Genomic DNA, 23835 nt, shown 5'->3' on the forward strand with positions numbered 1-23835 from the left:
ATATTTTCTGTTTTCAGGCCTTTTTTCTTCTTAAAATATCAGAAAAAAAAGATAACCCATAGAAACAAGCTAGCAAAATGTTAGTCCAGGATCAGTCCAAGAACAAATTAACCACTTAATGTCTATGAAAACGCTAAACATGAATGTGCAACTTCACTAAATGTTTTAGCACATTTATTTATATTTTTATGCTGTACATTAATTTGACATTTGGTGGCGGCCCCCTGCAAAGTTTAAAAATGGCATGGCACATAATCTTAGGCTTCAAAAACACTGCCAGTGGGGCTACAGTTCGGTTACAGTTGTAACAGTTACAGTGGTACAAAAACTGCTAGAACCATAAAAGCAACTACAAATAAATAAAGGTACCTAACACTTTGGCCTGTGTGCCACAGCCAGCTAATATTGTATCGTACTTCTATTTAAAACCATTACCAACTTGTGCACACCAAATCAGCTTTTTGTGCACCAACATGTATGATTGTATTGGCAGTGCTGTACATATCCAGGAGTAATGTTGTCCTGTAAGGCCACGATTCCCTGGAGCCCCCTGGTGGACTGCCATGGTGCTGCAGGTGGGGAGCAATAATAACGAACATTTAGCTTTGACATTACATTTATATAAATATGTAACTGTAGTATTTATTTCTATAAAAGTGAATTACAACTGGTAAGAGGAGGTGGCTAATTTGTGATATTACTCATTACACACATTGTCCAAAAAACTTTGCATATGACTGCGTAGAATTAGCAGCCTTTGCTGTTTTGTTTTGGGGTTTTTTTAAATAAATTTATCCAAAAAATATATTACTTTCACTTGTATTTTGATTGGAGAAAGATTTATTATTGGTTGGCCCCATGGGATTTTCTATTTTTTAAGTGGCCCGCAGCACTATTGACTTTGGGAATGGCCGCTGTAAGGTAGCAGCAGGCTCCTGCCTGTAAAAGTAAAAGTATAGTTGCAAATTCTTTGGCAAGGCTTTAGCTGGAAAAAAAGACATTGCATAAGCATTTGGAAATGTTTCCAGAAACTTCTGAGTTTGATAGCGGAACATATTTACGTAACTTTCTCTAGCTTTCAAACAGTGGTATATAAATCTTAATTTGTAGTGCTTGGGTCAGCGCCATGGCCAGCTGAGGTTTGCGTGACCTTTGCAGTCTCCTGCACCTGTTTTGCACATACCCATGTGCATCACCATCTCCATATATATACAAGTTCAAAAGCTCAGGTCAAACTGTGATCATCGCTCATGAAAGCAACTTGTTCTCTTTTCATTAATACTGTGTAGTCTTTCAGAAATGATCATGATACTTTATGTAATTTCCCCCTCATGTCTCCTCCTGTCAGTCATTGTTCTTGTTAGTGCGACCAGTCTTGTTCAGGACAGAGTTGAGTTCATTCAGCAGATTTGGAGGGAGTATAGCTTCCCCACCCAGAGCAGGTCTTTTATTGACCGTCTTACAGCCGCTTTGAGGGAGAACAGGCAAAGGCATGGGTTGCATGTGTCTGGAAGAAGATGGTGATGGGAGCCGTAGAGGCAGGCAAACATCCACTGAAGTTCTTCTGCTTGGGATTGCTGGGGGTTTGAATGGTTCATTGGACTTTGGAGCACCTATGGTGTTGGACTTTGGAACAGCTATGGGGTTGGATTTTGGAGCACCCATGGTACTGGACTTTGGAGCACCTACGGTGTTGGACTTTGGAACAGCTATGGGGTTGGATTTTGGAGCACCCATGGTACTGGACTTTGGAGCACCTATGGTGTTGGACTTGAAGTGGGGACTAGGATCCTTGGCGGGCCTCCATTCTCCATCTCCAAGAGAAACCCTCCTTTCGGTTGTCTATAGGTAAACATGGCAGATATAGATGTAGTGAAATCACAGACTCTTCAATCTTATAATCACTCATAGCATGATGCATGATGACAAGAATAAAACTAAAGCTAAATAAAAAGCTAAAGCTAAATAAAACTAAAGTTTTTCACAGTCTATCAGATAGGCCCGTGTTGGTGTTGTTTCTGTATCATCATAATAATGTTGGTCCAGGATGAACATGACAACTGACCAATCATCTGATATCTTAGGGATGTGGTGTTATTAGGTGTATGGTGACTGGTCTGCAGGAATACTGATCCTGGACTAATATTTTTTCTCTGATGTAGGAGCAACACCAACACAAGGATATGAGATTGTGTGTTTTCTGCTCTGTGGCAGGTGGTGTGAGCTCCAGACTACCTGTGACCATGAACTAAGCAGTAAAAGAAAAATGGAAGCATGGTCTGATGGCAAACATAGCCATATTTTGAAACTCTTGAAAAACTAATAATAATACTAATATTAATATTGATCGATTACTTTCCAACCTAACCATGGCAGCAAATAAGAGCTATAAAGAAAAAACCATCAGTTCTCAGCCTCCTAGTAGATACACCTATGGTATAAATGTGAAAATCCAACGTAACTTCTTTTGTGAGTTATTACATTCACAAGATTTTCAGAAAACATGACCTCTGACCTTGGGATCAGGGTCAGAGGACCTTGAGGTCAATGTTACAGAGATTTGAAGTCATCTGAGTTTTTTAGTAGATGCACCTTTGGTATCAATTTGAAAATCCTACATTCCCTCATTCTTGTGTTCACAAAGCCGCGCTGCCAACCACAACAATACCCCCCATCAGCCTTTTATGGCTGAGGGGTAAAAAAACATTGAGTTCCTCACCTGTTTGCTAGAGTTGAGGTTCTGAGGCAGCACCTTGCTCCCTTCAGTTAGAGCTCCACCTCTGGTGGATTTGTGATCTGCCATTTCTTTTGAGTTGGTGGATGCATGAAGGTCAGAACCATACTGAAGGCACAAGGCAGACATCATGGAAACGGGTTATATATCATTTAAAACAACATTATTTTCATTTATTGTCTTTGTATGCTCTGTAAGGTCCAGCTCTGCATGTATGAGACCTGTGCAGTAAAATGGAGTAGATGAGGAATAACATGAATGAATAGACTAATGATGACTCCAAGACGCACTAAAAACTGGATGTCTGCCCTTGACTGTGTGAGAATGAAGGAAGGAAAGAAAAGAGAAACAGAACTGTCAGCAACAATATTTGTTTTTGAAAGTATGAATAATTAATAAAAAGCATGATATTGCTCCTTAGTCTAAAATATCTACGTGCCGGTTCAGTTTTCAGTCAGATTGAGACAAGCATCCTTAATAATGAGGGGAAGTCAAAGAATGATGATACTCTGTTCCAGTACAGCTGTCTGGCTGCGCTCTGATCTCCAGCTAAACTTTCTCTTTAACAATGTCCCCTTTTAAATCACCGTGACCCCCCCCCTCCCCCAACGTGTAAAACCGTCTCTCTTAAACAAATCCTTATTTCATCAATGCCAGGACCTGTCCTTGGACCTTTACACCCTCCCCCAACTCTCGAACACCCGCCATCACCCATTCTACCTTGCTTCAGAATGAGGTCCTCCATCGCCAGTTGCTATGGAAACTGTTGGAGCACAATGCTCGCTAACAGGTAAGGTAAGGGAAATCAAGAACAAGTGCTTTCCGTCGACTTTCTCATCTGCACTTTCTCTCTGCCCTTCCCACAAGTCCCGCGTCCTTCCCTCAAGCCTCGGCGTTGGAAGCTGACAATCCTGATATTTAGCAGATTTGGGAAGAGAATTCTAATATTTTTAGCCGGCTCCGGTCTGCTATAGATTTAGTTGTTGCAGAGCAAAGAGCTTCTGCAAAGAGCGAGGAGGAGGGGGAAAGTCCACTGAAATAAACACCTTGAAACACTTAGAAACAACAGACAAAAATTGCCTTCCCCTTTAGATCAATCTCTCCCCGACAGTGTTGCCCTTTTTACTTTCTAACCCAAACTAAGGCACTAAAAGGCTTTTACAGTAAGCACCTGTGATAAACAACACTTTGCTGCAGACGGGTTCCCATAAAGGGAGACAGCCAGAGTGCTAATACAGATGAAATGTGCTGAGCATACAATACAGAGCTGGCAAATCTTCCTTCGATCTTTCAGTTAAGGACGAGTGTGAAGTTCAACTTTGGTCTTTTACTTGAAAATGAGCAAAAAATAGACACCAGTGTTGAGTCTAATGAGAAAATAAGACGCCGTTTCTCTTGGAGGGGGGCAGAAATGACTGCGAGAGTGAAAATTAATACAGGATTATGACACGTGCGTAGCTGTTCTCCCCTTGGTTTGCTTTGCCCTGCATTATTTATGTCATATGTGCTGTGTCAGCGACTGACAGCGACAGCACTTAGCTCTATCTGCAGGCTAAGTACCACAATGTGATTGTTACAGTCGCCTTGACCTTATTCTCACAGCTTTTCCACATAAAGTGATTTATGTTATTGCTGAGTGACCTCGAAAACTTTACAGTTCTCTCCCCTGTTTATGTATTTTTGTCTGCCTCACCGTACAATGGAAAAGGATGATTGGGAGAAAAACATATGATTTATCATATCTCCTTGTTCTGAGATATGGATTGTAAAAAAAAAGATGATTTATTCTGTCTGTATTTGAGGGTATTTTTCATCCAAATATGGAAGAGAAAAGGAGGAGGATATGTCCACAGCGTGCATGTCACATTCACTGATATTTTTGGCTCACGACACTGCAATAAAAGGCTTAGAGAGGGATGCACATAGTTCTCCTGCAGTCCTGCAGCTACGCCGCACACTTCAGCGTCTACTCATTAAATTGCCTTATCGAGCGTCTGCATGAGAGAATTCCTCGCTCCTGTTTTAACTTCCTCTCTAGTTGCGCGTCATCTTACCTTCATCCTGATGATGTCTGTCACCCAGTTGACCTGCGTCTCCCTCTTGTCGCAGCAGAAATGCCTGAGGAGGAGAAAGCTTGGTCACATCAGTCGCTGATTTCCACCTCATTATTTTCACACCCATTTTAATCAGGTAGCTGGACTTGGTGAGTCACAGCAGTGGACACAGTTTCTTCTGAGGGGATCACCGAATAAAAAAATAAATAAAAGACTGCGCCATAGCTGCACCTTTGATTCTGTAAATCTGCATTAATAAAGTCTATATAAGCAGCAACGATTAGTTTTGTGAGAAATAATCTTGGATGAAGGTTTAAAGTAATACCTGGCATGCACTGTACTCCAGGTTTGCTATTATTAAAAGAGAAATAAAACATACAGTACTGTGAAAAACTGGTTTCTCAGTTTTTGCATATTTGTCACACTTACATGTTTCAGATCATCAATCAAAACTTAACATTGGACAAACATAACCAGAGTAAACACAAACATGTTTAAAAGGTTAAAAGTTATCCAACCCTACCCGGCCCTTTGTGTGAAAACATAATTGCCCCCTAAGCCTAATAACTGGTTGTGCAAGAACTGCAATCAAGTGTTTGTGATAACTGACACTGAGTCTTTTACATCACTGTGGAGGAATTCTGGCCCACTCATCATTACAGAATTGCTTTGAGTCACATTGGTGGATTTTCAACCATGAACGGCCTGTTTTAGGTCAGGCCAAAGCATCTCAATCTGATTTGAGTCCAGACTTTGAGGTTTGGAGCGGTCTAGTCAATGTTTCTTTGACCCATTCAGAGTCGTCCTGAAGCAGCAAAGCAGCCCCAGACCGTGTCACACTACCACCACCATGTTTGACTGCTGTATGATGAGTTTTTTTCTAAAATGCTGTGTTAGTTTTATTCCACATGTAACAGGACTTAGCCCCTCCAAAAAGTTCACCTTTTGTCTCATCAGTCCACAGAATATTTTACCAAAAGTCTCTGAGATCATCAAGAGGGTTTTTTGGTAAATGTGAAACAAGCCTTTGAGTTCTTTTTGATCACCAATGATTTTCTCCTTGTTCTCTCCCATGGATGCCATTTTTGCCCAATCGCTTTTCTTATTGATGAATCATGAACTCTGACCTCAGCAGGTCTGACAATAGTCAGCCGTGGGTGTGGCTACTGAAACTGACCTCAGCTTTCCAAAAATTGTCGTAATCCCAATAAATTAACGATTTAACAAGCTCCATTGGTATTATGGGGCCTTACCCCCCTGCCCCTAAAAACTGAACTCTTTATTTAAAAACTGAATTTAGTACTTACTCTGGTTACCTTTTGCGAATGTTTAATGATATGAAACAAATAAGGGTGACAAATATGCAAAAAACAAAGACAATCAGGAATGGAGAAAATACTTTTTCACAGCACTGTAACAAAGTCATGTGGCCACACATATATAGGATGTTACTCTTGGCATTCAACTGCTGCATTCACGCTGATAAAACTACAGCAGAAAGTTTTGTGAGGGACTAATTAACATGAAGGTTAAAGCAGAAGTGTGTGTTTCACCACATCCACAGATAAAATTAACATCAAATAAAATTCACTGAATTAATGTGCAATCACTGTAATTTTGTATCTTCTGCAGGACTGTAATATAATATTTGAATTATTTTGACTATAGCTTGGCTGAATACTCGATTATGTGAAAATCCATATTCCCCATATAATGAAGGCTTTAAATTCAACATATAATCAGCACTGGGTAATAATCACTCGTACCTAAACCTTAACTTATAGCTCGTGGATGGAAGTGCACCAACAAAAACTCTGAAACTGGGGATTTCTGAAGCACACACCCATATCAGGTTACTAACAACTCACTTTTAATCATTACTTCATGTTCATATTTTCGATTCTAGGACATCAAACGTGCACTTTTTTTGTCTAAATGTGATGGACCTTTGTCGAATGTTTCAAAGAACCGCTCGTTTCCTTCTTTACTTGCTAAAAGACCTACTGGCATGTAAGCTAGTCAAAGTTAGTCAAATAAAAATGTGAAAAATTATGTTTCTTGTAGCAATAACGAATTAATTTTCTTACGTTCTTCCACTACTGAAAGCAGTACCAATAACACTGGAGTGTATCGATGCCCCAGTTAAGACCTGAAGCCTGTTTAACACCAGGTTTTCGGTAAACATCCCTAGCCCCATGTCTACTGATTCTACATGTTAATACCTGCTTACAGAGATGAGTTTGACAGACAGCTATGAAAAGATGAACTAGAAGCTAGCACGTTGACTTAATGTTACTGGTAGTTGCTAACAGTTAGAGGACATTACTCGTTTCATGTCTCTTTTTTGTGATCAGGATAATTATGCTTCATTTCCTCACCGAGGTTTTAAACGCTGACATGCTTTGACATTAAGGGAATGAAGAACACTTGCTTAAATCTTTCAGGAGCTTATAGGGTCACCTGACTTTGCTGGCATCACATCACAGGTATTAAAAAAATGTAAAAAATCTGATGAAATTAATAAATAAAGTGTGATTCTAACTATTAGATTCTTTCTGTTTTGGAGAGAGTTTAAAGCAGAAAAGGGTCAAACGTACAACGACGACTCATAGAACGTCAATGTGTTACTCACAATTGTTGCTTATCAGTGCAGATGGTGAAGCCCCAGCTGTGAAAAGAGGGAAGAGACAGTTCAGACTTGGAAATTGGGATTCTGCAAATCTAAATTTGCAATTTCCTGCATACTGGTATAATTCAAAAACAGGGTTCACAAGTTTCTCTAAAAGAAAAGGTGAACGTTCAAAAATCCCACTTCACATAAACAACTTTAAACAACTTGAGAAAGTACTGTAAAGATAGTAGAAGGTCAAAACCTTTTCACGAACATCCAAAGAGGAAAGAGAGTTCCCAGCAAACACTGGGTGCCAAACAGTGGAATTAATTAAGCTAATTAGTGCAGTTTCAGCCCACATGTTTATGCATGAGCAGACATCAATATGCTCTGGGCCAAACTGTACAATACACAGAGCACACGCTGTTCACCTATAAGCCTTAAAGTATATTTTGTTAGGAGGGCTGCAAAAGACAGAACTTCTGACATGCTGGAGCGGTGAGCGAATCTGCTGGGGGTAAAAACAGATGATCGCATGAACACGGTTTACTGCGCCAAGCTGCGGTATTAGCTAAAAGGAACAACCCTCTTCCCACACTCCACCATTTCCATGCACTCAAAAGCCTATCGATACATGGACACGTGTGCGCTTCGGTGTAAATTAACCTGCGCGGGGGTAACATAAGGTGAAAAGACCACCTTCCTAGAGAATGCGCTTTCCTCAAAAACCTTTGCAGCAGCAGCTGAAAAGAAGCAGAAAAGTAGGGAGAAGAACAAAGCGAAGAGGGGTTGGAGAGAGCCAGCAGCCTGGAGCACCACTCCTGTGAGTGAGGGCAGCAGATCCAGCCCAGCAGTAGGCCGCTCACAAATAGACCTCAACCTAATGAGGTACTGGAGCGCTGCCTCTTCCTAACCCTCTCACTACGACTCTCTCCATTCTCCTCAGCACTCTGTCTTTATTTCTTTATTCGCTGTATGACTTCTCCCACAGCCCACTCAACAGTATATGATACCAGCCTGCATCTTTCTGCATCTCTCCCTCTTTTCCCTCATCTCTCCGTCTCCCACTCCTGCTCTCTTATCCGGGTTTCCTCGCCCTGAAGGACTTCGTAATGCAGACAATCGTTGTCTGGGGTCATTTCTCACTTTTTTTTTGTTCGACTCGACAGTCCGACACGGGGAAAATTATGAGGAATTATAATCGCGCGATGTGAAATATAGAATAAATGTCCTCTTTGTTTGACCAACAAGAAATGCTGGCATGTGTCATCAATTCCAATAACAGAGGATCATTAAAATAAAACAGTGGCGGCAATGTTTTTCTACTTGCGGGAACAGAGTTTAATAATTTGTATTTGTTAAAACGCAATTACATTTAATCAATTTCATTACAGTGAAAAATAAGATGGGGTCAGGAGGGTCTTGGGCATGGATGTCAAACATAAGGCCTGAGGGCCAGAAATGGCCTGGGAACGACTCTAATCCGGCCCCACTGGATGCATTTGGAAAATGTAAAGCTAGGCATAAATGTTTTTACTTTTAGTTAGAAGTGTTGCAGCTTTTCATACTAACAAAGACCTCTCGTAATAGATAAACAATTAAATAACAGAAACATTCCCGTCTTTTCACTATTGACTATAAAAATGTCTGTTTTCGGTTTTATTTGTTTTTCACAATGGGTCCACAGAAATAAGGACATTTTCTACGAATTAACAGAAGCTTTCTGTTTTATAATAACAGGACCATCTGGGCATTGAGCTGCCAGGATTTAGTCCTGTAATTTTACACATTTACTTCTTACAATTTAAGACTGAAAGCTTTCAGATTACAGCAGCATTTCTTTATCATGTGGAAAAACTGTGAAGTACTGTTGAAATTGTCCTTGTTCACATATTAAAATATGTCAGGGACTAATGTGTAGTTAAACTTCTTTACACTGACAGAAAGGAGAGTTTCACTGGCCCCATTTAAGATTAAAGTGAGGTGTATGTGACCCACGATGTAAAATCAGTTTGACATCCCTGGTTTTAGGGGAGGGGTGGGTGGCAAAACTTTGAGGGTCGAGGAAGGGAAAGAGGAAATACAGCGTCACTTCCAAGAGGACTGATTTGGTAAGAATGTACGCATGTGTGGACGGAGGAAGAGGACTCAAATGCAGACACTTGGAATTAAACTATAATTTTAAAAAACGTGAGACGTTTATTTGTGGCTTGGAAATACTACAAAATGGCACAAAAATGCAGATGCACACTGACGGGAGACTAACTAGAACTGGGAAAAACTAAATGCTAAACACAAAAGACAAAGAACAAAACCTTGAACATGATTAAAAATCTGAACATGGAAAAACCTGCAAACATAGAGGCATCGAAAAATGACAAGAACTCAACAAATGACTTGACAAGGACTAAATGAAAACGCACAGACTAAATGCGCATAGGAGTTGATCAGGGGAAGTGGAAATACATGGGGAAACAGCTGATTAGAGTCAACATAATACCCAATGAACATGTGACACCAGACCTCTTCAAAATAAAACAGGAAACATAATGAGACGCAGAAACACATGAAGGGCGAGGGAGACTTAAACACAGGGGTGAAGACACAAGGGGATTCGAATAAACAAACTTTAACAGGGCAACATGGGCAAAATAGAAATGAACTTAGAGAAGCTAATGAACTTTAACATAAACCATAAACATAAAAATATATTAAAACTCAAAACGCTGGATCGAATGATCGTGATTGTGACGATGCAGCATCCGTTTTTGGTAAAGATGACTCACCCGCATGCAAATATGCCAGAAAAATGTCCACGGGGGGTTCGGAAAAAATCACAAAATCTGCTTTGTATTTGTTGCCTGACCCCGGTGACACAGGCAGTTGTGTCTGCGATTCAGCAGAGAATTTGTGCCACTGTTGTTTTACCGGTGGAAGAGAGAAAGCGACCTGTGTTTTTTCGGTAAAATCTCTGAGGCAATGAAGGCCCTTCGGTGGCGGAACAATTACACAATGGTGCAAATTAATAAATGCACATTAGCGGCACAACACAGGACTTCACCACAGGCTGGAAGGCAGAACATCCATTTTCCTGGAATTATACAGGCTGCAGAAGATGCTTTACTCTATGTTATGACTAAAACCTATTCCGCTATTCCAAATTAGTTTTGTCCATTTGCAGCTGTAATTTTATCAGCAGAGATGCGGATGCATTTCACTTAAACAGTCAAAGAACCAAAACATAAAAAAATAAAATCTCCCACGGTGTACTATTTACATTTTTGCTTCTAGACATTTTGTCCTGTGGTTTTAAGAAAGTGGATTTGTGTTTTCTCCCCGGTTTATTGCTCGCTTTAAACAACCTAGCATCAGGTATTAAAAGCAGTGCTTTCACATTAATTCCACTGCAGCTGTACTCGCTAATCAACAGTGAAGATGAAAACTAACAGCATGCACCAAATCAAGACGTGTATACAAGACTGCGAATTGGGATGTTTACATTATTCCAGCACAGGAGGAAAAAAAAAAAGGGTAAATCCTTCTCTCAATCGTATAATTTTAAGGAGGATGTTTTATTATACAGGATGTGTGGGTGCTGCTTACTTGGTTGGAGGTTTGAGCCTCTTCTTCAGGCCCAGGTAACACTTCACATCCTTCAGTGGGATTGTTTTCTCGGCTTTAGCGCTCTGCAAAACCAAACCAAACACACTTTGAGCAGGTAAGGTGGCACAGCAAAGACTGCATTCAGCAACAAACACAGAGACACTCATGGCCATTTTTATAGGTACACCTGTTCAGCTACTTGTCAATGCAAATATCTAATGAGCCAATCATGTGGCAGCCACTCAATTTATTTAAGCATGTAGATGAAACTGAGCAACAGAATGAAGAATAAAGGTAGTTTAAGTGATTTTGAATGGTACCACACATGCTGGTCAGAGTATTTCAGACACTGCTGATCTGCTGGGGATTTCCCCCCCCCCCCAACCATCTCTAGGGTTTACAGAGAATGGTCTGGAAATGAGAAAATACTAATATAACACGAGCGGCAGTTCTCGGGGAAAAAACGACGTCTTGATGTCAGAGGTCAGAGGAGAATGACCAGACAGCTTTGAACTTTGAACGGAAGGAAACAGTAGCTCAAATAGCCTCTCTTTATGGACATGAGCATCTCTGAATAGACAACACATTGAACCTTGAGGCACATGAAGACCCAACCAGTGACAGTTAACATTGAACAATAAAATGTGGAAAATGTTGCCTGGTCTGATAAGTGTCGATGTTACAGTCACATGGTAGGGTCAAACATCCTCCACAGTCACCAGATCTTAATCCAACACAGCACCTTTGGGATGTGGTGGAACAGGACATTCACATCATGAATGTTAAATATGCACCAAATGTGTGATGATGCCATGTCAACATGGGGCAAAATCTCTGACTTAAGGCAGTCCTGAAGGTAAAAAGGAGTCCAGGTCGGTACCAGCGAGACGTGCCTAATAAAGTGGCCAATGGGTGAACACTCTGTTCCTGAGTGATGGTGTTGAATAATGGTCAGGAAAGTGTTACTGCAGAACATAGACAATGGCACAGCAGAGCTCACCTTTGACATTTTGGATATAAAACCTCCTTCTTTTCTAATATTAGCAGGAACCTTTGTCATAATTCGTGTATAAATATTTGAGTTCTGGGCCAAACCGTGTTTTGTGAGGTCACTGTGACCTCGAACTATCAAATCAGTTCGCTTGAGTCTAAGAGAAAGCTTGCACCATACATGATTAAATTCCCTCCAGGTCCTTCCAGGATGAAGCGCTCAAAAGGATGAGACGGACGTGAGGCCAGAATGTGAGGTCACATGTACCTTGACCTTTGACAACCGTAATCTAATCAGTTTTTCCTCAAGCCAAAGTGAATGCTTATGTCCAATTTTAAGAATCCCCTCTAGGCATTCGACATATGTCGGATTCAAGACGATGGGCGGATGGTCAGATGGACTGACGGATGGACCAAAACATGATGCCCCCGACTGCCAGCTGTCACCAGAATGGAGGCGTACAAAGGAAAAACTGCATATTGTTTGGAATAATTATCTAAATTCAAGGGGGAGAAATAATTAAATTTACTGAAATAATTAAAACTACAATAAAATGCCAACAAGTGCCATTCCACAGAATCGCAACACAAATCATTACCGGCAAAAACCTCTTCTTCCAACTGACAAAGAACAAAGTGAAAGAGAACAAAGTGAGCGAAATCAAAGTTGTAGCTTTGCCTCTGACACCTACACATCACAACCCACCACACATTCAGTGTTTCATCCAGCATAATCTGCACTAAGTACAGACCTGGCAGTAATTGCAGAGGCCAAGGAATATCAATTAAGTTCCAGTAACACTTCTAATTTCCCCTGCATTTATGCAGTAATTAGCTACTCTGGTGCGACCTTAAAATAATTAAATAAATAAATGAAGCTTTCAGTGAAAGTACACCTCCCCGTACACACAGCACCAACCTTATCCATTTCCCCCCTCCCACCTACCCCTCACCACCCAAGCCTACTGCCAGAACTACTGCACCCCCATCAATTATTAACACTTCTTCACACTCCTTTACGAATCCTATGTTTCTGCAGAAATGTGCTGAGAGGAAAAGCCCTCTAGGGAGCTCGGTCCTGCTGGTCGTCTCTCAAGCACGCGTCGCATTCTTTCCCTTTTAAAAAAAATTTTCCTTCTTAATTTGAAAATTTGGAACCTTGAGACAAACACGTTGCCGGGGAGACGAAGCGCAGACCGGCTGGATTTTTGGTCTGTTTCGGTCGTAGTCGTATCGGCTCCATTCAAACACATTTCGGCTTTCTTGAGCAGCTCCATAACCTTTTAAATTACCCCGGGATTAATGGCACACTCTGTTCGCCGGAGACACTGTGTTTCCATGGCGGCGAGTGTTTGCTGTAAATGTGACAGCAGATTAAGGCGAAAGTGTACTTACTTTGATATCCCTGTAGAGCAGCAGCTTCTCTGAATGAAGCACAACATACTTGTCCTGAAATTTGTGCCCTGACAGCAGTTTGGAGCATCCGTCACTGAACTTCAGATAGTCGCCTTTCAGAAAATGCTTCTGATCTGTTGTGAAACAGGGAAACGCTGTATTGGAAAACAGAGAATTCAAGGGGTTCTGGGTTCGCTCACAAATCTGTTGACCTGTACTTATTTTTAATGAATGCTTTTAATTCAGTAAAATATATGCAGGGTTGGTTGGATACTACCACCACACAAGCTGCACATTTTGTCCAAACTAAACTAAAACTGTACTCACTGAAGGGCATCTACCTGTTACTGTGTCTGCCTGCTCCAACTACATATCCATTCACTTTAGCTAACAAACTGTAACATGTTTGCATCTATAACCACGCACAAGTTTGAATTTTGGGGGATACAGTCAAATATATACATGACTTTTATCCATCACTATTTAATTACTTAGCTAACCACCTGTAGTTATTGTCCACTGTAATTTCATATACCTATATCCTTTTATGTAATACTTACAGCTCTAACACCATCAACTGTAATTAAATACATTGTACTTGTTTTTAAATGTTAACTCATTTATTTAGTGCAATGGTTTATTTATTTTATTGCTTTATTTTTAGCTGCCATTTTTACTCTGTTTAATTTTCATCAAACTATTTCCTAGAACTGAAAGTACCTGGCCTATCAACTGCTTTAGCTTGATGTTTAGACCACTTATTAATTGTGGCTAATAGCAACAACACGGTTAGCATTAACTTCAAGCTATACTTACTTACACTCTGAATTGATTTAAATACAGCTTTAAATAATTTCCTTACATCACCCCTCCACCACCGTGCTTCACAGCTGGTATGAGGTGTTTGTGCTGATATGCAGTGTTTGGTTTCCTTCGAGTATTGTGCTGTGTATTATGGTCAAACATCTCCACTTTGTCCAAAGAACAGAAGTTTTGTGGTTTGTTTCGATGCAACTTTATAAACCTAAACTATGCTGCCATGTTCTTTTATGAGAAAAGGGGCATCCTCTACCGAACCTGAAAACAGGCCATGCTCGTTGAGACTTTTTCTAAATGTTCTTTCATGAACTTTAACATTTAACAAGCTAATTGACTCCTGTAGAGTCTGACATTTAGCCCTTGAATGTTTCCACTTGTAAATAATCTAATAATCTCTCACTCTAGAATGATGGACTTCAAATTGGTTGGAAATGTCTTTATAACCCTTCCCAGAATGATGGGCAGCAACAATTGCTTCATTAAGATAGTTTCTGCTTAGCATTTTGTTAACACGCATCTGTTTGCTTCAGACCAGCAAACTTCAAGACTTCTGTTTTACCTTTCAATGCTCACACTTGCCGATGATGAGATGGTCAAGTGCACTTGATTAGCAGCACATGGCTGATACTTAACTATAACTAAAATACTTTCTATGAAAGCAGTAAGACTTAGTTTTCTGGCTTTTTAAATAAATAAAGACACTTTTTGAGTTGTTCTTCATCAAAGAGTGTATGCACCCAATCTCAAAGCCTTCATTCATGTCCTGATATGCTAATCCAGGGGTAGGTAACTCCAGGCCTCCAGTGCCGGTGTCCTGCAAGTTTTAGATGCGTCCTTGATCCAACACAGTGATTCAAATTGCTAAATTACTAAAGGACACCTGTCTGACTGCTGAAGTTCTCCAGAGGCCTGGAACTAATCATTTGATTCAGGTGTGTTGACCCAGGGTGAGATCTAAAACCTGCAGGACACCGGCACTTCAGGCCTGGAGTTGCCTACCCCTGTGTTAATCATACAATTTCATTACTTTTATGAACAAATACTATGAACAAAAGTGTTGTACTTGTACTACCCTGGAGTAAAAGCACAAAAAAGCACAACATGGCTGGGTATTATGAGTTTAAACTAAACTATTATAATATAAAAAACAGTCATCAATAAATGAACAAATGAGCTGTTGAGGAATAATGATGATCTGAGAAATAGTAATGCTGGATAACAAGATATGGAACAGCTGCTTCTTCTTTTGTAACATCTACAGCATACTCTACCTTCCCCAAGAAGTTTGAAACCTACAAACTTCTTTATAACAAGAAAAGCAGAGCTGGGGTAGTCCAAGGAGCTCCACTCCAACACCTGCTCAAGAATCTTCTCACTGTGGTGCAACGGTCGCTCTGTTAAAAAAAATACATGAATTAATTAATAATAATTTAGCTCAGAAACAGAGAAATGATTAAAGATAAAGTATAGCAAAGATGGCAGAGATCTGAAGACAAAGTGGTCGCAAAAGTCTTTTGTGTTCTCTGATCTCACACGAATTATAAACACACAAAACAAAACCACATCATAAAAATCCATGACAAACTCCAGTTAGCTAAATAACAAAATTATGTTGTTTCCCCCCCAGTTTCATCACAGAACAGATTAAATTATCTACAGCATATCAGGGCCTGATTATAAAAACACACTCATGTGCAAAATAGACCTATTATCTCTTCTTAATTGGCGAACAGGGTACATGCTATCAGCCAAAAAAAAGGAAGATAATTTGTGTACCACCACCCCTGCTCCGATGCTTCCATCTCTACACTCCCCTGTTTTTCATAACCAAAGAAGGTTTTAAAATAAATAAATAAATAAAAAAAGGGAGGAAGGGAAAAAAAGAGCCACAATGGCATAACCTATTCATAACAGTGGGCTTATCTTCTCCCTGGAATCTCTGCAGGCCCAGGCCATGGAATTAGTTCCTCATTTCCCCACAAATATTAGCTCCCCTTTTCTGCTTATTGTCCTTGATAACAGTGTTTATCGGTAGCTATATTCCAAAATGGCTAATTAACGCACTTCCCCTCCCTCCTTTATGCTTTTACGAGCAAAACCTGTCACGCTACCGCCTTCGAAATCGCTTAACTATTTACTGTTCCACAGACATATTGTTTTGGCATAGAAAATATGCTGAACCTTCAGCAAATATATTCAGTATTCAACACACCTTCATTTTTAGAAGAGGACGGCTCGTCCTCTGTAACTTTGTGAAGAGCAAAACAAACACAAGAGTGAGGTGTAAACTTTCAGTGAACTGCTCCGTGACGTGCACGGGGGAGCGCAAGCTAAGCAACTTCGCGACAAAGCTCAACTTCGTCTGTAGGCCCCCGCCCCGTTCTTGACGTATACCGCGTTATGATCAAATGCAGCACGTGTAGTGCGTGAGGCGGCCTCCGTGCATATTAATGCAGGATGAGGTGGGTCATCTTTCTAGGTTGATCATGCAGGAAAGATGAAGGCAATTTATGACATTTATGTGCATATCAAACTGACGATGCTTGGCTAATTTCCCTGCGTGCTGCCGCGTTCACAGGCGCTGGTTCATTAGAGATAGCATAATCTCTCACCAGGTCCTCGGATAAGAGGAAGTGTGATCTTTGTATGTGCCCCTAAATGGAAATGGCCACTTGAAAGGTGATGCAATGTTAATTGGACTGACGGAGAACGTGACGGCAGAAAAGTTTAGAGGGAAACTTTCATTTCATTTATAACGTAAGTTCACATTTTACTCGAAAAATTTGGAGGTCACACAGAAAAAGTGTCCTTTAGTTGTAATGCAGCAGGTGTATAAAAGTTTTAGCAGTCTGGAGTCAAAGCCAAATGATAGCACTGAGGAATGAAAGCAGAAGCTGGGTTAAAAGAAAAAGATGGGAAATTGCATATGATAATAACATCCATAGCATGTGTAAATTACCTCGTGACATTAACCGACGTTAATGTCAAAGGCAAAAGTCTTCACAAAGATCAGTGCGCATAAAAACTGCTGTCTTTCTGAATGTAGCATTTCAGTTAAAGAATAAATGACTTTTTCATCCCAACAAAAAGTACTTATTGCTAAAGAGGTGCTTCTTCGGTATTAGGCTATTTCCTTCAGATGGATTTTAAGAAGTCGCAATTAGTGAAGTGTTGTTGCACAAGTTTGGATAATCTGAGGGAAAGAGCTATATGTTATATTTAAAAGCGGATTAAAGTAACAGACAAGTTACAGTGGAGTGAGGTTCAATAGTTAGAGACATATTATACTCATTTCCAGCTGAATGCTTTTATTCTTGCGCTCTGCTGGGCCTTGATACAGCCCCCTTAGATCGTCTACAATTTAAATCAAGCCAAACAAGAAACCGACATAAAATCTGATGATTGGCTAATTTCCCAGTGTGCACGGGTGTGTAAGTAGGTAGTGACTTCTCAAGCTATTACTCATGCCCACGCCATGTCTGCATACTGTGCTACATGTGCCGCACATAGTGGCAAACTATGTGACTGCACCATTTACAAATCACAGCAAACCTCAGTATATATGCTGATGGCAAATATATACTGGCAAACCAACCAAGACTAAAAAATAAAATAAAAACTAAAAGTGACTTGTAAATAAGGCAGCAAATAAAAATACCTTCAAGTAAGTCGAGGACAAAAAAGCTTGCTTTCTATGCTTACTTCACAGGAAAAATAAACTTATGACTCATGACTTCGACACATTAAAGTGAAAAATAACAAAAAAGGACAATCTCCTAGGAAAGGCTGTTGGTTTGAAATGTTTCACATTCAACCAATTACAAGTAGCTGCTACAATCAATCGACATTGCGCAGGTAGGAGGCAACCAGCCTCAAAACAGTCTCCAAATAAGAGCAACTTGTCTGGGATGTGTCTCTGTACAACAGGGAAACAGGAAATTGCCAACTTGAACCCCTTCAGTCCCAAACTAACAGTAGACTTATTCTGTCTTATTATATGGAGTTTTTCCTTCCTACTGTCGCCAAGTGCTTGCATATCATCACATTGAAATGCCTAAGATAAAGTCCATTGGTATATTCAAACTCCTGTGAGTTTTTTGTGAAAATACTCAAACATTTCTAAGAAGGAAGTTTAGTGGTTAGTAACCTGACATACCTAGCTCTCCATTTTCAATGACTTCAAAGGTGGTCCAAAAGTCGTCGGCGTTAACGGCGACGTTCCTCATATTCAGCGCCGTTTCTGCAAGCTCAGTGGGCCGCATGCTGGGGGAGACCTACCATAAATGCATAAAGGGAAACGATCACACAAAGTAAGCAAACTGTGGATATAAAAGGTTAGATCAGGGGTGGGCAATTGCAGGCCTCGAGGGCCGGTGTCCTGCAGGTTTTAGATCTCACCTTGGGTCAACACACCTGAATCACATGATAGTTCGTTACCAGGCCTCTGGAGAACTTCAGGACATGTTGAGGAGCTAATTTAGCCATTTGAATCAGCTGTGTTGGTTCAAAAAACCTAAAACCTGCAGGGACACCGGCCCTCGAGGCCTGGAGTTGCCCACCCCTGGGTTAGATTATAAGCTCTGTGGATCAGTCTCGATGCCTTCAACCATCTTTGTCTTGAAAGAGCCTTTCACTGCTTAACCCTAGAACACTATCGCTGGGTGATTTACACCCGAGAAAATACATTTACATGATTTCTCTCTCCTGCAGCTGTTTGCGTGTCGAGGAGCCTGTGCCATCACCAGGGAAGTCTCAAATGTCCCAGGAATGGGTGGACCAAAGACCAGCTTTCCAGAGTCATTATTTTGTTTTAGGAGTTTTATTTTTCATTTTGTTAGACATGGCACAGTTGAAAGTAAAAGAAGACCACTCTAATTTGTCATGTGTTGTCATATTTTGATATATTTGATTACTTTTCATTGGTTATATTATATCGGGTAAAAATCACCCGGCATTAGTGATCGTGTTACTATTTATAGCGATAGTGTTCTAGGGTTAACATGCACAACTATCCGACTCAGTTATGTACACAGCGCACAGTTTACATACTTGACTCTTTATGAACGGCACTGAACTAAGGAAACGCGCCACTTTCCTCCACAGAGACAAATGAAGAATTAATGTTAACAAACACAAAAACAATAAAAAAAAAATCCTCCCTAACTTGCACAGGCCTATATGCCTCATAAAATGCAATTACTCAGACAATTAAGTCAAATGTCTCTTGATTAGTTCCTATGTGCGGTACTCCCATCAGGTTAAACCACGGACGTCTCGGCCCAATTCCATCATCCACCCTCGCCTCTCAGTCTTTCCACCCTCATCCTTTCTCCAGCTTCACCTGCCTGCATCCCCTTCCCCATTTTTTCACCTCACTACCAGGACCTTTGGGAAAGCAGGTGCACATACACACACAAATTCACACCAGGAGCAGTACGGATATACACACTCTCACCTTGATTAAGCAGCATTTCTCTGGCTCTCTCTTCTCCAGGTATACCTCAAAGATCAAGTCCCCAGCCGGAGCAAACTGAGGAGGGAAAAACAGAGGCAAAAAGAGTCACATCAGCTGAATCCCAACATCGATGAAGCACGATTAATTGGAATAATTTTCTTCTAAATTTCTGCTCCTGTGTGCCACGAATGTAAATGGAGAGAAAGGCGAGAAATGGTTGGAGGATTTTTGAAAAAGCAAAGGTCGTTTTCAGAGCCGGAGGCAAACAGAATCCCGGTAGCGCTAATGGAATGCAAAACCCGGCTAAATAAAGAGAACATGTGTGAGACAGGCGCGCTCGGAAAGGTGGGAGAGAAAGACGAATGTTTCACCTACACCGCAACCGAAATGCTTTCCTCAGGTGTTAACTTTAAGTGTGCTGTCAGTTTAAAAATATTTTGAAGAAGCACCTAAAGATATTTTCATGTGTTATTATGGCAATGGAGAAAAAAAACAACACAAGTGTGAGAATGAACCCAGCAGAGAGAGAGATGGGTTTTCAGCCACTGACTTTTTTTTTGTATCCTTTGAGTCTTGTGCGAGTGAAATACCACCACACAAAAGAAAAGGAAATATGTTTATTCGGGGTAAAAGCCTTTACAAAATGCTGCTGTTTGGGAAGTGAAACCTGACATTTTTAAATCAGAATGCTATGTGTTTATTCACCTTTCTTTGTATACATTTATTTGAAAATGTAGGTGGTTTTAAAGGCAGATATTTACTCTGCTGGTATTCATATACAGCATATACAGTGATATCTATTCCCATGGCATACATCTGAACGCTGAACAAAATAGCTCTCGGTTGTCGTCATCGTTTCCAATCTTGACACAGCTCAGATTACACTAATCTCCAGCTATTCTGTTCTTGGGTCCTACTTGATTAGTTTCGAATGATTCACAGTTCAAAAATATTTATCTTATACTGGACCTCAGTGCAACCCCTCAGTTCATAAACAGCATTTACCCTTTGAGGCTACCCTCCATTTATACCAAGCCTCTTGTGTTTGGCTGTGCTTTACAAACAGAGTTTTAAGAAGCAGGTTTGTCGGGCTTCAGTCAGCTAAGAACAAGAAAATGAGGATATAGTTAACACAAGCTCGTCAAAACTAGATGATTGAAGTTTGTAAAATGTTACCTAGTCTGATGAGCAGTGTTGGTCAAGTTACTCGAAAAAAGTAATCAGTAACTAATTACTGATTACTTCCCCCAAAAAGTAATCCCGTTACTTTACTGATTACTTATTTTAAAAAGTAATTAATTACTTAGTTACTTTTTAAAAACACGATTTACAACCTGAATAGGTGATAAAGCGATAGATCTTTCAGCCCAATTCTACTTTTTCTGTATAATCCATCATACAAAATGTAATCAAATGGAAAAGTCTCTTTTTAAAACTTGTTTCATTAGTTTTAACTTTATGCATCAAGCAAAAATTAAATTATATGCCTTGAAGAAATTTGTTTAACATTTAAACCTATTTTCTGCATATTCCCGCATATAAAATAAAATTATTTTTTGTGTTTACACTCACTCTTTCACATAGATGCAAGTAAAACACAGCAAAAAATCTTCTTGATGCATTCTCAATCATCTAGGAAAGTAAATCTCCAAAAGTTAATTCTGTTCATCTGGACGTAGCGTTTTGTGGGAGAAACATTTCATGAGAATTTGCATATTTATGATTAAGCAACTGACCTCCCAGCCCAGTGTTCCTTCAGTGGGCTGGTTTCAGTCATTATGCAAATGTCCTGTTTATAAGATTTGGAAAAACCTGCAGTCAGCTGAGACTGAAGAAGTCACTTGGATGAGTGACGAAACGTTTCTCCCACAAAACTCTACGTCCAGATGAACAGAATCAACTTTTGGAGACAGCAAAAAATAAATAAAATCAAAGATTCAATGGCACTAAGTTCAGTCGCTCTTAAATCTATTTTCCCGTTTGGCAGGAGTAGAGCAGGCAGAGATTTGCCCGGTGCCATAGCGGTCATGTCGGTGGGAGGATCCGGGGGTTTCTCTGTGAATTTCACATTCCTGTCGCAGCTTGCTAGGTGCTTGCTCAGATTTGAAGGTAAATTTTTCCCTGTAGAAAGAAGTTTTCTTCCCACGCAGACTGTACAGCGGACACTATAACGTTTTTGTCAACTAAAACTTAAAGAAATGTCAGTACATCCACGCTTTAAACGCTGCATGGCCGTACTCTCTCCAACACTCCACATTATCCATTTTCGATCTACAAACAAATGTTGTTGCCACGGACGTCGCACATGCTTACGTCGTTGTCATGAGGCACTCTCACAAACAAAATCATGATGGTTTAGTAACGCAGTAACGCAGGGTGCTTACGGGAAAGTAACAGGAATCTAATTACTGTCACGATCCTGGGTCTTAGGACCCAGTGTTTTGAGTTTTAGTTCATTTTGATGTTTATAGTATGTTTAGCTCATTAGGCCTCCTATGTTGATTTGCTTATTAGTTCCCCCTTGTGTTTCAACCCATGTTAAGTCTCCCCTGCCCTTCATGTCTCTCTGTGCCCCCTCTGTTCTGTTTATGGTGTGTCTTTGCATGTTTGAGTTTCTTGTTTTCTGTCACCCTGCATTGTGCATTATGTTCTCATGGTTGGTCTTTTGTTACTCCCTCTAGTCTAGTCTCTTGTGTTCAAAGCTGAGTATTTCCCTCTGTGTATTTTGGTTCTTAGACCTCTGCCTTATGGTTTGTCTCTGTTTCTTAGTTGCTGTCTCCACTGTGTCTAGTTCACGTCTCTGTGTGATACTTCCTGTTTTACTTTGAAGGGCCATGCCTCATGTGAGTGTTTCTAGTTTTGCGTCTCTGTCTCGTCCAGTCCTGATTTCTCCCAGCTGTGCCCTCCTTCTGTGTCTCATTCCCTCGTTATCCCTCTGTGTATTTAAGCCCTGTGTTTCTCTTTGTCAGTGTTGTAGTCTCCCTCATGCTGTGTGTGATTCTCCCCGTGGTTCCTGGTATACTTTATGTTTAGCTTTCCCAGTTTAGTTTAGTGCTGTTTTTGTGTTTCACCTTTTGCCAGCATTAAAGCTGTGTTTTTGAGTTTACGTTTTGTCTCCGTGAGTTTGCGTTTGGGTCCTACTTTTGCCTGCACACAGCCGTACTGTGACAGAAGACTACGACCATTACATGGACCCAGCAAACCGCTCTCAGCTGCGTGAGCGTCAGGATGCTGCCTTTGCTGAGCTAGAGGAGGAGCTCCGCTTGAGGCCGTGGCGCACTCCTGACTACGGGCGGATTTTCCGAGGAACGCGGCTGGCTCTCGGTGGTCCCCGGAGCTGCCGAAAGCCCCCACCTGCCGCTTCACCTGCACCCAAGCCGCGGCCGCTTCAGGTGGGAATTCTCCGCGTCCCTTCAATTGCCCACGCTCCAGCCTCCGTGTCGCCGTTCTGCACGCCGGAGGCTCGGCTATTCTCTCCGCCCGCTTCCCCTCCCCGTAGGAAGCGGCGCACACGCCGCAATAAGATGGACCATGTTAAGCAACTCCCGGTGGTGAGTAACACTGATTATCCTTCTTCCGCTTCTCTGGACATTAAGAACAATAAGCTCACCTCTGATCCGTGGGGAACTTCCCTTATGGATGATGACACGGACTGGGAAAAGTTATTCTGCTTTGCTCCCTCTACACAGGGAGAGATGAGAGACAATACCCGCTCGCCTAAGTCTGCACATGCGGTTAAAGGAAAAACTGTGAACACTTCTACCAGGTCTACAACACTCAGTTCAGGTTCTGTCAGTTCAGGTTTTGTTAAGTCTGGTTCAGTCATCCCCAAGTCAGCTCATTCTACAACTGTTAACCCAAGGATTTCGAAAACTATTAAAACAAGGACTGCTAATACTAAGACTGCAAAACATGAAGTGGACGGCGGGTTCATTTTTGATAGATCTGTTTTTGTCGACCCTGAGCCTGCTGTTTCTAAGACTGTTTTTTCTGAGCCTGCTCCTTTTCCTGCTCGTGTTTCTCCTCCCGGGGCAGCTCGGGCCCAGCGTACCTCTGCACCCGTACCAGTTCCTCGGGTGGGGGAGGCTGAGGCCCAGTTGGTCCCCGCTCTGGTTTCCAGGCCGGCTGAGGCTCTGTCCCTTTCTGCACCCGTACCAGCTCCTCGGGTGGGAAG

General features: G+C 41.1%; 1 protein-coding gene across 3 annotated transcripts in view; it reads right to left on the bottom strand.

Annotated features, from left to right (window-relative positions):
* Nucleotides 1-1344: 1344 nt before the first annotated feature.
* The window catches only part of arap2 (ArfGAP with RhoGAP domain, ankyrin repeat and PH domain 2), a 186081-nt gene continuing 163590 nt past the window's right edge, over nucleotides 1345-23835 (bottom strand). The window contains exons 24-33 of one of the 3 annotated variants that reach the window (XM_085349548.1): nucleotides 19662-19736; nucleotides 18363-18480; nucleotides 15466-15600; nucleotides 13388-13521; nucleotides 11003-11085; nucleotides 7421-7456; nucleotides 4789-4852; nucleotides 2720-2842; nucleotides 1743-1842; nucleotides 1345-1613 (exon numbers count right to left, since the gene is read on the bottom strand). In XM_085349548.1, the coding sequence (XP_085205674.1) occupies nucleotides 1345-1613; nucleotides 1743-1842; nucleotides 2720-2842; nucleotides 4789-4852; nucleotides 7421-7456; nucleotides 11003-11085; nucleotides 13388-13521; nucleotides 15466-15600; nucleotides 18363-18480; nucleotides 19662-19736 (1137 nt within the window). Of the gene's footprint in view, nucleotides 1843-2719; nucleotides 2843-4788; nucleotides 4853-7420; nucleotides 7457-11002; nucleotides 11086-13387; nucleotides 13522-15465; nucleotides 15601-18362; nucleotides 18481-19661; nucleotides 19737-23835 lie in introns of all 3 variants that reach the window. The other 2 variants (XM_085349549.1, XM_085349547.1) reach the window with 2 other exon arrangements.

The sequence above is a fragment of the Diplotaxodon limnothrissa genome, linkage group LG3, assembly GCF_057381915.1.
Source record: "Diplotaxodon limnothrissa isolate DT_005_m linkage group LG3, D_limnothrissa_male_GT1.1, whole genome shotgun sequence".
Taxonomy (NCBI): domain Eukaryota; kingdom Metazoa; phylum Chordata; class Actinopteri; order Cichliformes; family Cichlidae; genus Diplotaxodon; species Diplotaxodon limnothrissa.